This window comes from Cricetulus griseus, chromosome 3 (genome assembly GCF_003668045.3).
Source record: "Cricetulus griseus strain 17A/GY chromosome 3, alternate assembly CriGri-PICRH-1.0, whole genome shotgun sequence".
Classification (NCBI taxonomy): Eukaryota; Metazoa; Chordata; class Mammalia; order Rodentia; family Cricetidae; genus Cricetulus; species Cricetulus griseus.
This window is the reverse complement of record NC_048596.1, coordinates 196201306-196217971: the sequence shown is the minus strand read 5'-3', so window position 1 is coordinate 196217971 and position 16666 is coordinate 196201306. Positions and strand designations below refer to the sequence as shown.

The window sequence follows — 16666 nt, the reverse complement described above, 5'->3', positions numbered from 1 at the left end:
TAATGCCAACTCTCAGGAGACTGAGGCAGGAGGTTCATGAGATTGAGAGCCAGACTGGGCAATAGAATGAGACCCTGTCTTAACACAGGGGTGGAGGTTGGGATAACAAGATGGCTCAGTGAGTAGAACAAAAGCCTGAAGATCCAAGTTTGATCCCTGGAATCCTCAGTCGAAGGAGAAAATGTACTTCTGCAAAATGTCTTTTGACCTCATATATGTCCAGGGTATATGCCTGTACACATTCATTTCCATAGTCTTCCTCTCACTCTAACAAATACTTTTTTTTTTCAAAAAAAGAACTAGGAGTTGGTAAGATAGTTCAGCAATCTTACTCTTGGAGAGGATACAAGATAAGTTCCTAATACATTTCAGGCAACTCACAATCTCCTGTAATTCTAACTCTAGGGAGCCCTACACCTTCTTTTGGCCTCCATGGCTACCTACACACACACACACACACACACACACACACACACACACACACACACACACGTGACACCCCTCATATTCTCTCTCTCTCTTTCTCTTTCTCTTTCTCTCTCTCTCTCAAACTACTGCTGTTTCTATCCTGTTCTGGTAATAATTGGGCAGGCTACTCAGCTTTGTCTGTGCAACGGGCAAAAGGAATAGCACTGTGCACTCTCCTTGGTAGCTGTGCAGTACAACACATACCTGGGGCCTCGATCGTCCCTGTCATTTCTTGCATAGGCTGAGTGACCATCTAACCCACTGTCACCACTCTGTTGCTGCTGACTTTGGCAGGATATTGTAGAAGGACCCACACATGTTTCCTTGGCCTCATTAATTTCTGTAAAATAAGAGTCAACTTGTAACGATCAAAAATATTTAGGATAGGTATGGCAATCCCAGCCTGTGATCCCAGCACTTGGGGAGGAAGGGTTTTGTGTTTGGCCAGCCTGGGCTACATAATGAGACACCAAAACAAAAGAATAAAACCTAGGTTGTCATGTTTTTGATTTATATAAATGGGATCCTATGCTTTTTGTGGAACTCGTCTTTTTTTAATACCCATATATGTTCCTGAGGATGATTCTTACTGATGGATGAAGCTCTCAGTGCATCATTTTCCAGGCAGAAGAATCCAATGTGCTCTATAAGCACTCCTTTAAAGACATTTGCATTGATAACATGTTCTGGGTGTTAGAAACAACACAAAAATGAGCATCTTTGTCCACACTTTTATGTTCTCCTGTGCGGGTTTTTTTTTTTTTTATAGAGGATAAGCCTAAAAGTGACATTTACATAGTTAATAATTTGTAAAGATTGATATACAAGGAGATGGAGAGATGGCTCAGTCATCTTGGAATGCTTGCTACTCTGCCTGTAACTCCACTTCCAGGTTATCTGATGCTTCTGGCCTCCTTCTGTATGGCCTTGGCTGTCCTGGTCACTCTGTAAACCAGGCAGGCTTTGAACTCACAGAGATCCACCTACCTCTGCTTCTCGGGTGCTGGGATTAAAGGTGTGGGTCACCATCGCCCAGCAATACACTTTTTTTAAAAAAAAAAAAGTGGAAAACACAGTGGAAAAAATAATTAAAAAAGGACAAACTGGTGTCATGGAGAATTTTCCAGTAAGTTTTCTTGTAGACTATCAAGTTATACAGAAGCAAAATTTACCCAAAGGGTCACTGCCTCAGACATAACTTCAGGACTGCTGGGATATAGATTCGAAACCCACTGTATTTATGCACTTCTGGGATTTGAACTCAATTATCAGGCTTGTGTTTCGAGAACTTTTGCCCTGTAAGGTAAATCTAGGAGCCTCAAATGAATATAACTTCAGGAGCTGATGTGAAGGTATGTTGGATGACACTAAACACTGTTTAGGGACTGTGTCTTATATTCATTTCCAACAATTCCCAGCCACTGGCGGTACCTGAGAAATATTCATTGGAATAAAAAATCGGTGTTCTATATGTGCTGGATTGACTATATTAATAAAGGTCTAGCATTCATTAATAATAAATGGGCAGGCATGTACGTGGGGTGCTGGCTGATCTAGGCTGTGTGGATGGGCCTGTGTGAGGCGGGTCGACTGGCTGTTCTTGTAGCATGTGTGAGGGGTGTTGGTTGCTCCCAGCTGCGTGAATGGGCATGTGTGAGGCACAGGGGCCCTTGCTCCCTCGGCTCCCCTACACGATGGCACCTTCTTTGCGGACCCCTGGGCCCGCGTCGCCGTGATCGCCCGCCGACTCCTCCAGACTGGGTTCCGCCGCTCTGCCCGCAGGCGGCTCCGAGGCCTCTGGGTGCATTCTCGCTCCTCGCCCCGCCACTCAGCTCCGGCACTATGGTCAGCGTCGTTGGCTGTCCAACGCTTCACCGGTCGTCACGGTAACCAGTGCGCACGCGCAGTCGGTTACGCCGCCGAGGGCGGGCCGAAGTGGGGACTCCACCCGGGCGCGTGCGTATCGGATCACGTGGGTAGCGGACCTGCGGCGGAGTCCGGGGCGGCGGCCGCGCGGACTGGCGGCGGGACGGTCTACGGAGATCGAGCCGCTTGCTGCAGGTATCGCGCCCGCGCCTTTCGCGCCCCACTTCCGGCCCTGACCACGCCCCCTGGGACCCCAACCCTCGGGAACGCCCCCCACACCCGCTTGCCGCGCCCGGTAGCTGCGAACTCTTGGTTCCGCGCTCCCGGCGGTCCCTCAGCAGCCGTAGCCAGTGTCCCGGGCCTCATCTTCGCTCCAAGGCTCTCACACGCGAGACGCCTTGGGACCGCCCTTTATTCAGTGCCTCTGTATCCCTTCTTCCCCCGCCGCTGGGTCTGAATGGGTTGTAGGATTCAGAACTGTTGCAGAATGGCAGCGCTGCTGAAGAAAGCGCGCAGATCCTGCAGAGCCGGGTGGGTTCTGCAGAGTCGCTGGGCGTCGCCCGGCGTCGCAGGGGAGGGATGGCGAAGAGAACAGGAGAGTCCCTCTCCCACAACCAGGACTCAGCCGCACCCCTGGGCCGTGACCGCTGGGGTACAGGTTCCCACGGGCCGGTCGGGGGCGTCTCATGAACCACCAGCCAGGGCTCTGAGCGTGCCTTAGTCTCAGCTCTTAACTGTGACATCCTGGGATGTGACTTTGCATCCTTTTCCTCATGTGTAGTACTGCCTCGTGAGATTGGAGGAGGAGGTAAAGTGAGGCCATAGGAATAACAGGCTTAGAAGTTTTTTCATAAAGTCGTGTCAGTACAAATAGCGGTAGTTAACATCGAACCCTGGGTAATAATACTGGCTAGTGGCTAAGGTTTATTGAGCTGTCGCGAAAGGCACTGTTCTAAGTGTTTGGGTTTTTTGTTTTTGTTTTTGTTTTTTTTTTATGTATCGCCTCATATAATTCTCATTGTAGCCGGGAAGTGTTAGCCCCTTTTACAGGTCGTGGTGGAAGGACAGTGTGTTGTAGTGTATCTTAATCTCCAAGGGCAGGGTCTGTTTTTCAGAGTGACCCTAGTCATTTTGGGAATATTTCAGAAATGCAGATTTCAACACTACTTTATTAGCAGTGTGTGTGTGTTGGGCGGGGGTGTTACTCATTTATGTGTGTGCGTGGAAGCCACAGATCAGTGTTTATTACTCTCCTTATTTTTTGAGAAAATGTCTTTCACTGATCTCAGAATTTCCTTTAGCTAGACTGGCTGTCCCCGGTGATCCTTTTGTTTGTTTGTTTGTTTGTTTGTTTGTTTTCATTTCTGGTACTGGGATTACAAATTGTTTCTACAGTTTTCCACTCATACATACTGCTGGGGAATCTCAACTTAGGTCCTCGGGCTTGCACAGCAAACACTTATCTCCTGAGCCATCTTCCCAGTTACCAGTGGATATTTTTTTTCCTTTGAGGCAAAATTCACATAACAAAATCCATCATTTTAGCCATTTTGAAATGTGTAACTTAGCACTTTGTAGTATATTTGCAGTGCTAGACTGTTGTCACCCCTAGTTCCAGATAATTTCCACCCCCAAAAGAAATTGCACCTCATCAGCTGCAGTTGGGGCTCATCTTGCCCCCGGTCAGTGTTCCTAATCTGTTTTCTGTGTCTGTGGATTTCCCTCAGCCTCAGGTTTTTCACACCAAAGCATGCACTCATACCCCATTACTTTTTAGAGATCAGTACTATTCCATTGTCTCATGGTTGGGCCACCTTGTGGTCATCACTCCATGGACATTTTGGCAGTTTCATCTTTCCACTGCTGTAAGGCTGATAGGAACCTGCTTTACAAAGTTTTAGTGCAAGCAAACATTTTCAGTTATTTTGGATGAGTGCCTAGGAGTCGGTGCGGCTGTTGCCTTAATTCCTGGTGCCTGAGTAGAGCGATCTGGATCTCAAGGGTGTTGGATCTTGGGTAAGAGTTCTGGGTTCTTGTTCCAATGTGGTTGTCCCCCCCCCACCTCACTGCTGATTCAATCAGTGATCAAAAATGGGCAGAAGATAAAGAACTCCCAAATGACACTGTAAGAGAATTTGTCAGAATGCTGATAGAAAGTTTTGGGTTTTTTTCTCTTGAAGAGTGAAATTTGAGCTCTGGCACAAACAGTATCTAATGGCATTTGCTAAGGCAATGCTTTATTTACTAGGGCAGTATTTTATTTACCGAGGTAATATTGTATACACAGCATTTTGGATGCATGAAAACCAGTTTCCACCATTACAAAATCCAAGATTGCAGGCTTAAATCAGAAGAACTTCTAGAAAATACTGTGAGGGAATTCCTGCCAGGGGTTGCAGTATGAAGTAAAATGTGATGGGCACTGCTTGTAAAGGAAGGGATCTGGAAACAAAGACATCTAGTTCATCAGCAGTGCTCGCAAAAAATAGCAGCAAGAGTGTGTATCTAGAGTCAAGAATTCTTGTCATTCTGAGAGAAAAAGATGATACAGTGGGAAGAGGGCAAACAATGGGAACGGGCACTTCAGAGATTGAGAAGCAGCAGCAGACAAGGTTCAAAGGAGTCTTGGGCTCTATTACTAACCACTTCTATACACCCCGTTGTTTGAGGGTGAACTCCTGGGCATTCCTGCAGGTGGCACAGAGGACGCAGTGTGCACACCCACCTTCGAGACAGGTGAATCAAGTGAAAAGGGTCAGCAAGGTAGGGTGGAACCCATGAGTGCTTTGTGGCCCAGCAGTTCCACTGTGAGCGTGTCCCTGTACCAGTGCCCAAGAGATGTGATTAAGAATTTGAGTGGTGGCTCTGGGCAGGGGGTAGCATGGACAGGCATTGTATGTTTGAGTGTCATGACCTACTGTGAAACTGTGACCTCAGCCAGTAGAGGAGTCTTTGGAAGAAGAAGGTGCAGGTCACAACTCAGGACACTGGGGGACTCCTCAGGAACCACTCAAACAGGCAGCACTCAGCAGCGTTGTGGAGTGTTTCAGAACAGAAAGAGCCAGAGCAGCAGGTTTGGGGTACAAGCTGTGATGCCAGTATTCACAACACTGAGGTAAGAGCAAGGCCAGCCTGTGCCTCAAAAACAAACCAACCAACCCCAACTTTCAGGAGGGTGTGCCCTCCAGTGTAGAAGGGGGGATAAGGAGGAAGCCTGGGAGTCCTGGAACTTGTTGGATGCTGCTTTTGTTGGGCTGGTCACTGAGTAGCTGTTTTGTTTTCCTTTGAGCTGTACATAGTAGGTTTTACACTTTGGAATGTGTTTTCTAGTTTCCTTTTTAAACTTTTTTATTTTTCAGACAAGTTCTCACTTGTAGACCAGGATGTCCTTGAACTCAGACATTGACTTGCCTCTGCCTCTTGAGTTCTGAGATGAAAGGAATGTTCCACCATGTCCAGCCCCCCCCCCTTTTTTTTTTTAATATGGAGAAATTGGTTTTGGACACAGCTCCTGACCTCTGGAGGCCTGGAGCTCTAGTTGCAGAGTCAGAGAGAAACGAAATACTGTGTTAGAGACAGAGCAGCAGAGGGTGGGGCTGAGTTGATAGGAGAAGACAGGTCCTCAGGCTGGAGGAGGTTGCTCCTCAAGATCATTGGTTGGGACTTTGAAGCAAGGACGGTGAGTGAATACAAAGCTGGCTTAGAAGGCTAAACAGGACTTAGGATTCTGTGTACAAGGCAGACTCAGTGGACACACCAGAGCCAGACCCTCTCCTTTCTGCCACGGGATAAGAAAATGTTGGGCACCCAGGTTCAGGCAGGCCAGCCAGAATCTACCAGGCTTTGGGCATGGACTACACAGGCTGGGTCTTGTGTGGAAAGTTCAAGAGGTTGCTGCAGAGGACTGAGGAAGGTAGTCTTCAGAGAGTGTGACCCTTCCATAGGCAGGTGGAGAGACCAGAGCCAGGAGATGTGGGCAGCCAGCTGCTCAGGCTCAGGTGCTCTACGTCAGTATAGATTGCCATTTGTTCCCCAAGCTCACCTGGATGGATTTGTGTCCTCTCTGATGAAGAGTCAGGACAAGGAAGGAATGCCCTCTTCACTTTTCCTCCAAGACCAGGGGACTGTCCCCAAGAGCGCACTCTGCTTTGCTGCCCAACTCATGCATTAAAAGTTTGCTTTGTTTTGAAAACGTTGATCTTAGTTTTACATAAAGTATCCCCAGCTGAGCCGGGATTTGCTTGTTGTTGGCTTTCCTTCACAGCTTGCCTTTAAGAGGACAGAGCTGGCAGCAAGAAGCTGAGAGAAACCGGGCTGACAGTGAGGAGAGCAGAACCCCTCTGAGGTTAGGCACTTTCCACTGGATTTACTTCACTGGTGTTCAGAGTCTCCATGCCTTCATTCCGCCCCCTCCCCTCCCTCCCTCCGTCCCTCCTCTGTTCCTTTTCTCCCTCCTTTTCTTTGCAGTATTGGTGTTTATAGCCAGGACTTCATGTTGGACAAGCCACTGAGCCACACTTCCACCACCCCTTAGATGTTTTTTCATTAAGTTCCAGGCTGGCTTTGAACTTCAATCTTTCCACTTTAGCCTATCCAGTAGCTGGGATTACAGATCTGTGCCATGGGGCTTGATTTTTTTTTTTTTTTTCTCACCACTAGCCTTGGCTGTTCTGGAACTTACTATGTAAACCAGGTTGGCTTTGAACTCACAGAGATCCACCTACCTCTGCCTCACCAGTGCTGGGATTAAAGGCATATACCATAGGTTCAGCTGGGGTCTGATTTTATTTTTATATTTATTTATTTATTTTATTTATTATTATTATGACTTTTCAAGACAGGGTTTCTTTGTGTAACTTTGTAGACCAGGCTAGGCTCTAACTCACAGAGATCTGCCTGCCTCTGCCTCCGGAGTGCTGGAACTAAGGGTGTAAGCCACTACCGCTCAGCTTTTTATATTTATTTTTTGGAGACAAGGTCTTACTATATAAATATATAGTAAGTCTTAAACTGGGACTTTTCAGTCTTAAACTGGGACTCCTCCTTCCTCAGCCCCCCAGATTATGTGTCCACATCACTACCCTGGTTCAGAAAAGCTCTCAAAACTTACTCTCAAAACTTCTGCCCAGTAGTAGAAATGTGGACCTTACTGGGGAGAGTGCCCTGTGTGTGGTCAGGGCCACCACAGCTTGCTGGCGCATGTCTTCTATTTGTGGCTATGTACTCTCAGTTGCCCCCTGGCTGTTGCTCAGTTTTCTCTTCATGCTTTTCCGTGTGTTTTACTGGAGAGGCAATGTGCTCACAGGTTCCTGCTTGGTGGTTCATTTCTTTTTTTCCCTCTGCAAAACTTGATAGAGCTTGAATTTCTTCACAGTAGACACAGAGGGCACCCACTCCTTCCCCAAGGCTTGTGCCATTTTTGCCACTGTGTTGACTGTTTCCAGGACTCCCCTCCTCTCACTTTAAATGGATTTCCTTCCAGAAGTCATTCCCACAAGTTTTATATTTTTGTTTTTGAGGGAGAGTGGGTGGTACTATGCGTGTGAGCCTTCAAGCTCATCTGGCCATTTAGTGTACACTGGATCTGACCACAGCGGCTCCTCTGCTATGGTCCAGGATGGAGCACAGCCCTTGGTCATGCCATCGAGACCATGCCTGGCCTCTCTCCACTTGTCCAGGGTCCCATCTGCTTGTAGGCTAAGGTACCCACCCAGATGAGCTTGCATTTTAATTGTTAAATGCCTGCCTCTGTCTTGATCCTTAACACCTGTCACAATACTTGCCAAGAGTCTGCCCTTTAGTGTTTACTATGATCACACTTAGAAGAAGTATGTGGGACTTTCTCATACCTAGAGACTAGGAGGGAAAATAGCAGGCAAACCAAGTTAGTACTCAGGGAGAGTACTCAGCTGTGCTATTGTAGAAGGACACCATCTCCTTATGTTTTGGGGGTGTTCCTTTTATTTAATATGCATGTTTCTTGGGACCAAGGCCACACGCTGTCACTACCTGTGTTTATCCTAATTGTCACTGTTGAGGTAGTAGGTCCTCTGTACTTGCTGACTGACGAACGCCAGGAACTGGACACATTCCAGCTGCCATCAGTGATAATTGTGCCTCCTGCAGCTCAGAAGTAGGGCACTCATGTTTCTCTTTGTTCAGGCTGCTTGTAGATCAGAGTTAGGATTTTTGGAGGAATTCGGTAGCTGAGTAGTTCTATTGAATAATCTCTTGGAAGGCAAGAACTTCCTAAGCCACAGGTGCTAGACAGTGATGCGGTCATGTGACAGTCGCAGGCTGTGTGTTCTCAGGAGTTACTTACTGTTACTTGAATGTAGAGTCATGAAGGCCAGGGTTCCCCCTCCTCCATCTGAAGAGGTCCACTCTGTCCACAAAGTGCAGCTCTCTCTTCTTTTGTCCCTGCAGGTTGCCATGGCTGCGGTTGACAGCTTCTACCTCTTGTATAGGGAAATTGCCAGGTCTTGCAACTGCTATATGGAAGCACTGGCCTTGGTGGGAGCCTGGTACACAGCCAGAAAGAGCATCACCGTCATCTGTGACTTCTACAGCCTGATCAGGCTGCACTTCATCCCTCGCCTGGGGAGCAGGCCCGACCTCATTAAGCAGTATGGAAGATGGGCTGTCGTCAGTGGTAACTTGATTTCAGTTCCAGTGGTCTTTCTGGTTGGGTTGTATTTAAATCGGTGCTTCCAGCAAGGAGCTGCAGAATTTAATTGGAGGCTTCTGCCTCCTGCTGAGACCTCATTCTGTGCTCTTGCTCTTCCCACCTCACTTCAGGGAGCTCTACCCTCAGAGGCATCCCCCTCATTACTCCAGCTCCTGCTCCCAGCCCCCCTTCCCACCTCTCACATGTCTTCTGCTGTGTGTTTTGAAATTGTCCTTTGGGGTTGTCAAAGCTCTCAGAAATGCTTTACCTGTTTTGAGTTGCATTGTGATTTTATCTCTGTCCCAGAAGCTCATCCTGACACCTAAGCAAGCCAGGGGCAAGTTTAGAAACAGATTCCTACAGTGCCCTACTCTAGTGGGCTGAGTGTGAGCAGTGCCTAGTCTGTCCGTCAGGATATCTTGGAGTGCGTGCGTGCGTGCGTACGCGCCATGTGTACATGTAAAAGGTCTGGGAACAACTTATAGGAGTCAGTTCTCTCCTTCCACCATGTGGGTCCTGGGGTTTGAACTCAGGTTGTCAGACTTGGCCGCAAGCACCTTTACCCACTGAGCCCTCTTGGTAGCCCCCGCCTGAGGATCTTTACCACTATGATTATCTTATCAATTGAACAAAGTCCTTAACTGACAGATGTTACACGTTTTCCCTCCAGTGTATGTTTTTCTCTGATGAGAGCAACAGTGAGTAGTTGTGGTTGTCTGTAAGGATACCATGCTTCAACATGCTCAGGCCTCCTGGCTTGCCTTGCAGGGGCCACAGATGGCATTGGGAAGGCCTATGCTGAGGAGTTAGCGTGCCATGGACTCAACATCATCCTGATCAGCCAGGAAGAAGAGAAGCTGCAGGCTGTGGCCAAGAACATAGCTGACACCTACAGAGTGGAAACAGTCGTCATGGTGGCAGACTTCAGCAGAGGCCGGGAGATTTATGCTCCAATCCGAGAAGCCCTGAGAGACAGAGACATTGGCATCCTGGTGAATGACGTGGGTGCATTCTACCCCCACCCGCAGTATTTCGCCCAGCTTCCTGAGGACACACTCTGGGACATTGTGAATGTGAACATTGCGGCTGCAAGCTTGATGGTCCACATAGTGCTTCCGGGAATGGTGGAGAGAAAGAAGGGTGCCATCATCACAGTGTCTTCCGGCTCCTGCTGCAAGCCCACACCACACCTGGCTGCCTTTTCTGCATCCAAGGTCAGGCTCTTCTTCCTGTGGGATGGTCAGGGAGGAGTCAGCTCTCACTTGCTTATGCTGGCAGTTTTCCTGGAGATGGGAACAGACAGGTCTTTTGCTCCCGGGTTTTCTTTCAAGGTCCTTCTAGGTTCAAAATACTCTTCCTCTGTCTCCCCTTACCTCCAGGCCTACCTGGACCACTTCAGCCGAGCCCTGCAGTATGAATATGCCTCTAAAGGAATCTTCGTGCAGAGTCTGATCCCTTTCTATGTGGCCACCAGTGTGACTGCACCTGGCAGCTTCCTGCACAGATGCCCATGGCTGGCACCTTCACCGAGAGTCTATGCACAGCATGCCGTGTCGACCCTGGGCATTTCGAAAAGGACCACAGGCTACTGGTCCCACTCTATTCAGGTAGCTCCTTGCCATCAGGTCAAAAGCTCTGTGAGCCATGCCAGGGACAGGGTGGGGGGGTGGGGGGGTGGGTGGGTGGGGGGGTGGGGGGGTGGATTCCCACTCAAACCTCACATTCTCAGTGATTTCACTTACAGGGCTAGATGCTCATGTGTGGTGATTAATGGAACAATTTTCAAGTTTTCTCCCCCCCCCCAAAAAAAAGCAGGAAATAGGCTGCTTCGGTGTGTGTGTGTGTGTGTGTGTGTGTGTGTGTGTGTGTGTGTGTATGTGTGTGTGAATGTGAGCATACTGGGTGCTTGAGTAGGGGTTTCAGTACAGAGAATAGGGAGTTCATTTGGTGATGTCTGAAGGGGAAAGGCTATGTGCACAGCCCAGTTCAGAAAACCCCTAATTAGGGCCATGAGCACATAACCATCATGTCAAATAAATTTTCATGTATTCTTGGATTCCTTTACTCAGGAAACCTAGAATTTTTCCTAAGATTTTGTTTTGTTGTTGTTGTTCAGACAAAGCAAAGATTTTTTTTAGAGAGTATTTTGGGGCCATCTAGATGGCTCAGCAGGTAAAGGTACTTGCCACCAGGCCTGATTACCTGAGTCTGATCTCCAAAACCCATGTCCTGGAAGGAGAGTACTGCCTCCCACGAGTTGTCCACAGAGCTCTACAAACACTGTGGCATACATGTACACACAAATAAGTGTAATACAAATATCTTGAGAAATATTGAACTGTTGGGTGTGTTGGCATACGCCTTTAACCCCAGCACTCAGGAGGCACAAGCAGGCAGATCTCTGTGAGTTCAAATCCAGCCTGGTCTGCAAAATGAGTTCTAGGACAGTCAAAGTTGATACACAAAAATCAAAAGAGAAAAGTATTTGAACTTCATGGAATATTTAAAATTGTGATTTTTTAATCACTAGGGCAGTAACTAAATGATGTATAATAATTTTTTTCTCATTATCTGGAATAGAAATAGATGTTCCCAGATTAGAATTTACTGGGCATTTCTGATTACCAGTTAAATACTTTGGGGGCTGTTGTGCATAAAGATAATTTAGTTTACCACCACAAAATAAATGTGAGCAAATCAGCAGGTAACTCTTGTCTATAGACTCAGAGCTATAGGTTTGTCAAAAACAGCTGTCTTACTAGCTGCTCTGAGTCTGTACTTACTTGAGAGCTAAGCAGAGAAACCTGAAAAGTAGTTTAAGGATGACTATGATAGCCCAGCCTTCTCTTCAATAGTCAAGAGTTTGAGGCAGAAGGATATCAACTTAGGGTCAGCCTGGCCTATGTAGTGAGAAGTGAAAAGTGGCTCCAAGGCCTTGAAGTCCTCTTAGAGATGCAGCTTCGAGGACAAGTGATAACCAGGTATTTTAACCATGTCTGTGAAACACCAACATCTTAATCTCAGGTGAATTTGGTCCACATTAATGAACACTCTCTAGAATGTATTCTTCACCTAGGTGCAAGCTGGTAATCCTGGCTGCTTTGGAGTATGAGGCAGAAGGATTGCAGAGCCTGCCTGAGCTATGGAGTGAGTTCAAGGCCAGCTTGAGCAACTTATCAAGACTTTATCTCAAAATAGAAAAAGTTTAAAATAGATGGAGGGAGAGAGAGTGCCAGTGCCTTCTGGTGACTTTCTGAACTTCATCACTTTAAGGGCTACCATTGGGTTTTTGCTGCCCCAGGATCACTGCTTTCTTAAGCCTGGATGGGTCAGCACCTCTGACATGACTCAAACTCCAAAGAGTTTAAAGAGCCTGAAACCTCTTCCTGTGTTCCTCTGCTTCCCAAACTTTGACTTCATTTGGGGACTGTCACCTCCCCAGCTCAGAGTGGTTCAGACCTTCCCTGTCTAATGGAGTGCAAAGCCCAAAGTAACGTATCCAAGATGCAGGTGTGGATAAAGATTGACCTGCAGAGGGCAAGAAGAGTGTAGGCATTGTCTCTGGAGCAATGTCTCTCATAACTAAGAGCGTAGGGGTTTATTCAGAAAGGCTACACATACTCATATAGAGTTGGTTCATGCTCAGGTTAAGGTTACAGGTTAACGTGATGGACAGGGATGCTCTGGGCACACTTAGCTTTCATCATAAAGTACAGCTCAAACTTAAGGAAAGGCCATTGTGAAGATACCCTGACTCAGGACTGTGCCTTTGAGGCTCTAGTGCTGCATGTCTGCACCCTGAGGATAAAGTTCGTCACTCCTCTTCCCTTCGCTCCCACAGACAGCTGCCAGGGAGCCAGCACTTGACTGGTACAGCTGTAGCTCCTCTTTGGAGTTTGGTGAAACCTGTTCAGTGAGGTCCAGCTGTAGCTCCTCCTTGGAGTTAGTATGTTTCACTTAGGACGTGTGTTCCTAGGAGCAGAAAGGGAATGGGCGCCAATGCTGGGCATCACGATGGGGCATCCTGTCCTTGTGCTACTTTGAATGAATTGAGGTGAGTGCCCTGTGCGGACATAACCCTGAGTATGGAAGGGGCTCTCTTGTTTAATGTGGTCAGCATATGTCTGTTAACAGGGTTAGGTCCAACACTGATCTGTACCCTTATATCTTCAGCTTTGATGGTTTGGGATTCTAACCACCTCTCTCTCACTCTCTCTCTCTCTCTCTCTCTCTTTCATTTGTAGTTTCTTTTCGCACAGTATATGCCCGAGTGGCTCTGGGTTTGGGGAGCAAACCTTCTCAACCGCTCTCTACGGTATGAGGACTTATCCTGCCAAGCCTGAATCCGGAAGCTCGGGAGACGCTTGGCCCAGCCACAGTATCCTGCAGTATTCCGGCATTTGGAAAACACATTTAGTTCACCTGCGTATTGTCTCTTACTGAGTACCTAGTGTGTTGCCATCTTTCACGAGGCCGACTTTCAGTCTGTGAGAAAACCTCAGGGACCACATGGGTGGCCCAGGGCACACAGCCACGAAGCCTGAGAACAGAATGGAAGGCTTCCCTAGCGCTTAGAATGTGACTGGCCAGTTTCTTTAAGGGAAATCACCTTTTACCCTCTTATAGGTGATTATGTTTCAAATGTTCATCATGCTGGGCGTGGTGGCTCATGTCTTTTTAATCCCAGCAATCAGGAGGTAGAGACAAGTGGATCTCTCTGAGTTTGTCTGGGCTTTATAGGGAGTTTCTGGTCAGCCAAGGATACATAATTAAAACCTGTCTCAAATAATAATAATGTTCATCGGGAAGACAATAGAAAAGTGTTATTTCCTAACTGTGAACTGTGAGTGCAAGTAGACATCTGTGTCACATCAACATAGCTCCACGTGAGGGCATGTGTGTGCGCACTGCCTTTCCCTTCCGTCCCCCGAGAACCACGTGTGTGCCATGTGCTATGTGTGTCTGAGCAATGTTACTGATGCGACTTTGATAGAGACTTTGTCAGGACAAGGTAATGGGGAGCCTTACCATATAAAAAGCCCGGGTTACTCCTTTCCACATGGTAAAATCCTGCCCAACCCTGTCATGGGCTCACTCTGTCGACGCTGCTTCCTTTGAGTATTGCTGTCTTTCTACCCTGTGGGAAGGTTTCATTCCTAGATTGGGATATGTAATGGGTTATCTTTTGATTTCTAAGTTAATTGTTGTGGCTAAGTAGTGATTCTCAGTACATCCATGTTGTAACTGACCCCTTCAGAGATGCTTACAGCTGGTTTTCATACACTTTTCTATGTAATCCAGTATCATCCCAGGAGCATTGTTGATAAAAATCAAGTGTTTGTGGAATAGTGGTTAAAATATGAGCAACTTTTGTGTGTGGTATGAGGTATTGTGGAATTGATGTTAGAAGCTCATTTTTGGCCTGTGTAATAGAGTGTGTACATTATAGCAAATGCTTTTATTGACGTGAAAATAATTTACACAAACTCCCACAATATGGGTGAGCATTGAAACTTACTGTGTTTAGTTCAGTCTCATAAAACCAAACACTTGTAAGGGTTTTGTAGCTGGCACTTGGGAAACCATAAGTCATGATATTGTGGATGATAGTAGGTGGTAGAGCGGAGGAATGTGGCACTTAACGTTGTGGTGTTGATGCCGTGAAATGAAAATGGGTGAAGTGCTAGGACTTGGTGGAATTATTTTATGTGGCGGCATTCCATCACCTGTTGGCCCAAGTGCACTGTAATGTTGAACACACAGTATCACCTGCAGCATTTCTAGCTGTGACTGGGATCTGGAAGATCAGTGGTTAGATTCTGAAGTTCTTCCTGTCTTCAGTTATGTCTTCAAAACATGTCCAGAACTCCATGCTTGGAGATTGTGGCAGAAGAACATGGTGGAGACTTCTGTGAGAACTTGGGTGAATATGTGATAAGTAACAGCAACGCCACTTGAAACATCAGGCATGATCCCATGAGGGTGGGGGGCGCAGAGGCAGGAGACTCAGCAGTTCAAGGCCATCATGAGCCACGTAGTGAAACCATGGTTCAGGAAACAAAAATCACACCAGGAACACACTGTCAGTTCTGTCTGTGTACAGTCCTGTGGTCCATTATTCAGACTTGCCAGGCAAAGTGTGGAGTCCTTGCTGTGTGATAAAAAGAGGGCCATGTCAGTGATGGCCCCTCAGCAGGACTCAGCTAGAACTTGATTGTTGGTGCAGACTCAGAGTTGGTGATCATAGCTCCAGAAAAAGACCCAAATCAGGCATCCTTAGGCTTCCTAGCTTTCATACTCAGTCCCTCTGCTGAGAGTTACTCCTCTCCTGTGGACATGTTTTGTTTTGTTTTTACCAAGGAAGGAGGAGCCCTGAACTTGAGCCTTTGTAACTTATTCTGTGAATTGAAATGTAACAATAAAAGCATCACTGTTTCCTTCAGAAGATGTCACTGCCAGGAAAAGTGCCCCCCCCCAAAATGAACAGATGTTGACTTGTCAGCACCTATGATTGTCATCGATTAAACAACAGGTCACACACCAGTGTGCCTACTGCCTGCAGAGCACCCAAGGGATCTTGCTGTTATCCTCTGATGGCTGAGTAGGTGAGGATGGGTTATGAACTTGGCAGTGGAGATGGCGGGGTGACTCATCATGAGCCATTTCAGTTTTGTGGTGGGTACAAAACCAGTTGTAGTAGGTTTTAAAAGGTGGGAAGGAAAAATAGAACAGATAAAGTTCTGAAGTTTAAGATTTTTTTTTTTGTATGTGTGTGAGTGTGAGTGAGTGTGTGTGTGTGAGTTCATCTGCCCCACATGCATGCAGATGCCCTTGGAGGCCAGAAGGCATCAGATACCCTGGAACTGGAGTTATACACGGTTATGAGCTACTATGTGGGTAATGGGGATCAAACCTGGGTCCCTGAGCTGTCTCTCCAGCCCTTAAGATTTTATTTTTCTTTGTATCTGTGTATCTTTGTGAATGTATGCCACACATGCAGGTGCCTACAAAGACCAGAAAGAGAGTCTGATTTCTGGACTGGAGTTACAGGTAGTTGTGAGCTATCTGATTTGGGTGCTGGGAACTGAACTCAAGTCCTCTGCAAAAGCAGTAAGTGCTTTTAACCACTGAACTATCTCTCCAGCCATTTTTGTTTTGCTTACCTCAGTGATGTAAAATTTCTCTATATATGAGATCTAGAGGCTTGGTGGTGGCTTCTCAGACCAGATGGCCTGTGCCCTCAGCCTCTACTCCTATCTAACCCCACTGAGCTTGATACAGTCTCTGACTTAGGACTGACAGTGCCTCCTGTGTGTTTTGAGTTTTGATGTCTTTCCAGGAGAGACAGTTTCAACACTCTCAGTACTGAACAGTGACAGCCCTGGCAGCTGTGTGGTCATATGGTAATTAAGCAGTTATCCCTTGATGTCTGTGTAGAATCAGTCCTGAGAGCCCCATGGACACCAAAATCTGCTGATGCTGAAGTTCCTTGAATCAAATGAAAGAGCGTTCACATGTAACAGTACAAGTCCTTTGTCATCTGAAGGCCTCTCAACATTATAACATCCAACACTACATAAACAACATACTATGGACTCAATACGCCTTCCCAGTGGGAAGTCACTCCAGCACTTAGAGATTAATAAAGGAAACTCTTTAATAATA

At 46.9% G+C, this 16666-nt stretch overlaps 2 protein-coding genes across 8 annotated transcripts in view; one reads left to right on the top strand and one right to left on the bottom strand.

The window, feature by feature from the left end:
- Positions 1-2475, bottom strand: part of Dnaaf1 (dynein axonemal assembly factor 1) — a 17492-nt gene extending 15017 nt beyond the window's left edge. The window contains exons 1-2 of the mRNA XM_027410763.2: positions 2170-2475; positions 673-808 (exon numbers count right to left, since the gene is read on the bottom strand). Of these exons, the coding sequence (XP_027266564.1) occupies positions 673-808; positions 2170-2275 (242 nt within the window). The 5' untranslated portion in view covers positions 2276-2475. The remainder of the gene's footprint in view (positions 1-672; positions 809-2169) is intronic.
- Positions 2413-16666, top strand: Hsdl1 (hydroxysteroid dehydrogenase like 1). Of its 7 annotated transcripts, none has more exons than XM_027410768.2 (6): positions 2414-2529; positions 8761-8986; positions 9770-10215; positions 10381-10608; positions 12984-13055; positions 13246-15446. In XM_027410768.2, exons 2-5 carry the CDS (start codon positions 8767-8769, stop codon positions 13047-13049), a joined length of 960 nt encoding a protein of 319 aa, XP_027266569.1. In that variant the 5' UTR covers positions 2414-2529; positions 8761-8766; the 3' UTR covers positions 13050-13055; positions 13246-15446. The 7 variants fall into 7 exon arrangements, 6 of the variants coding, with proteins under 6 accessions (XP_027266565.1, XP_027266569.1, XP_027266568.1 ...); XM_027410767.2 differs by having other exon boundaries at positions 12978-13055; XM_027410765.2 differs by lacking the exons at positions 12984-13055; positions 13246-15446 and adding exons at positions 6599-6679; positions 12843-12978 and having other exon boundaries at positions 2415-2529.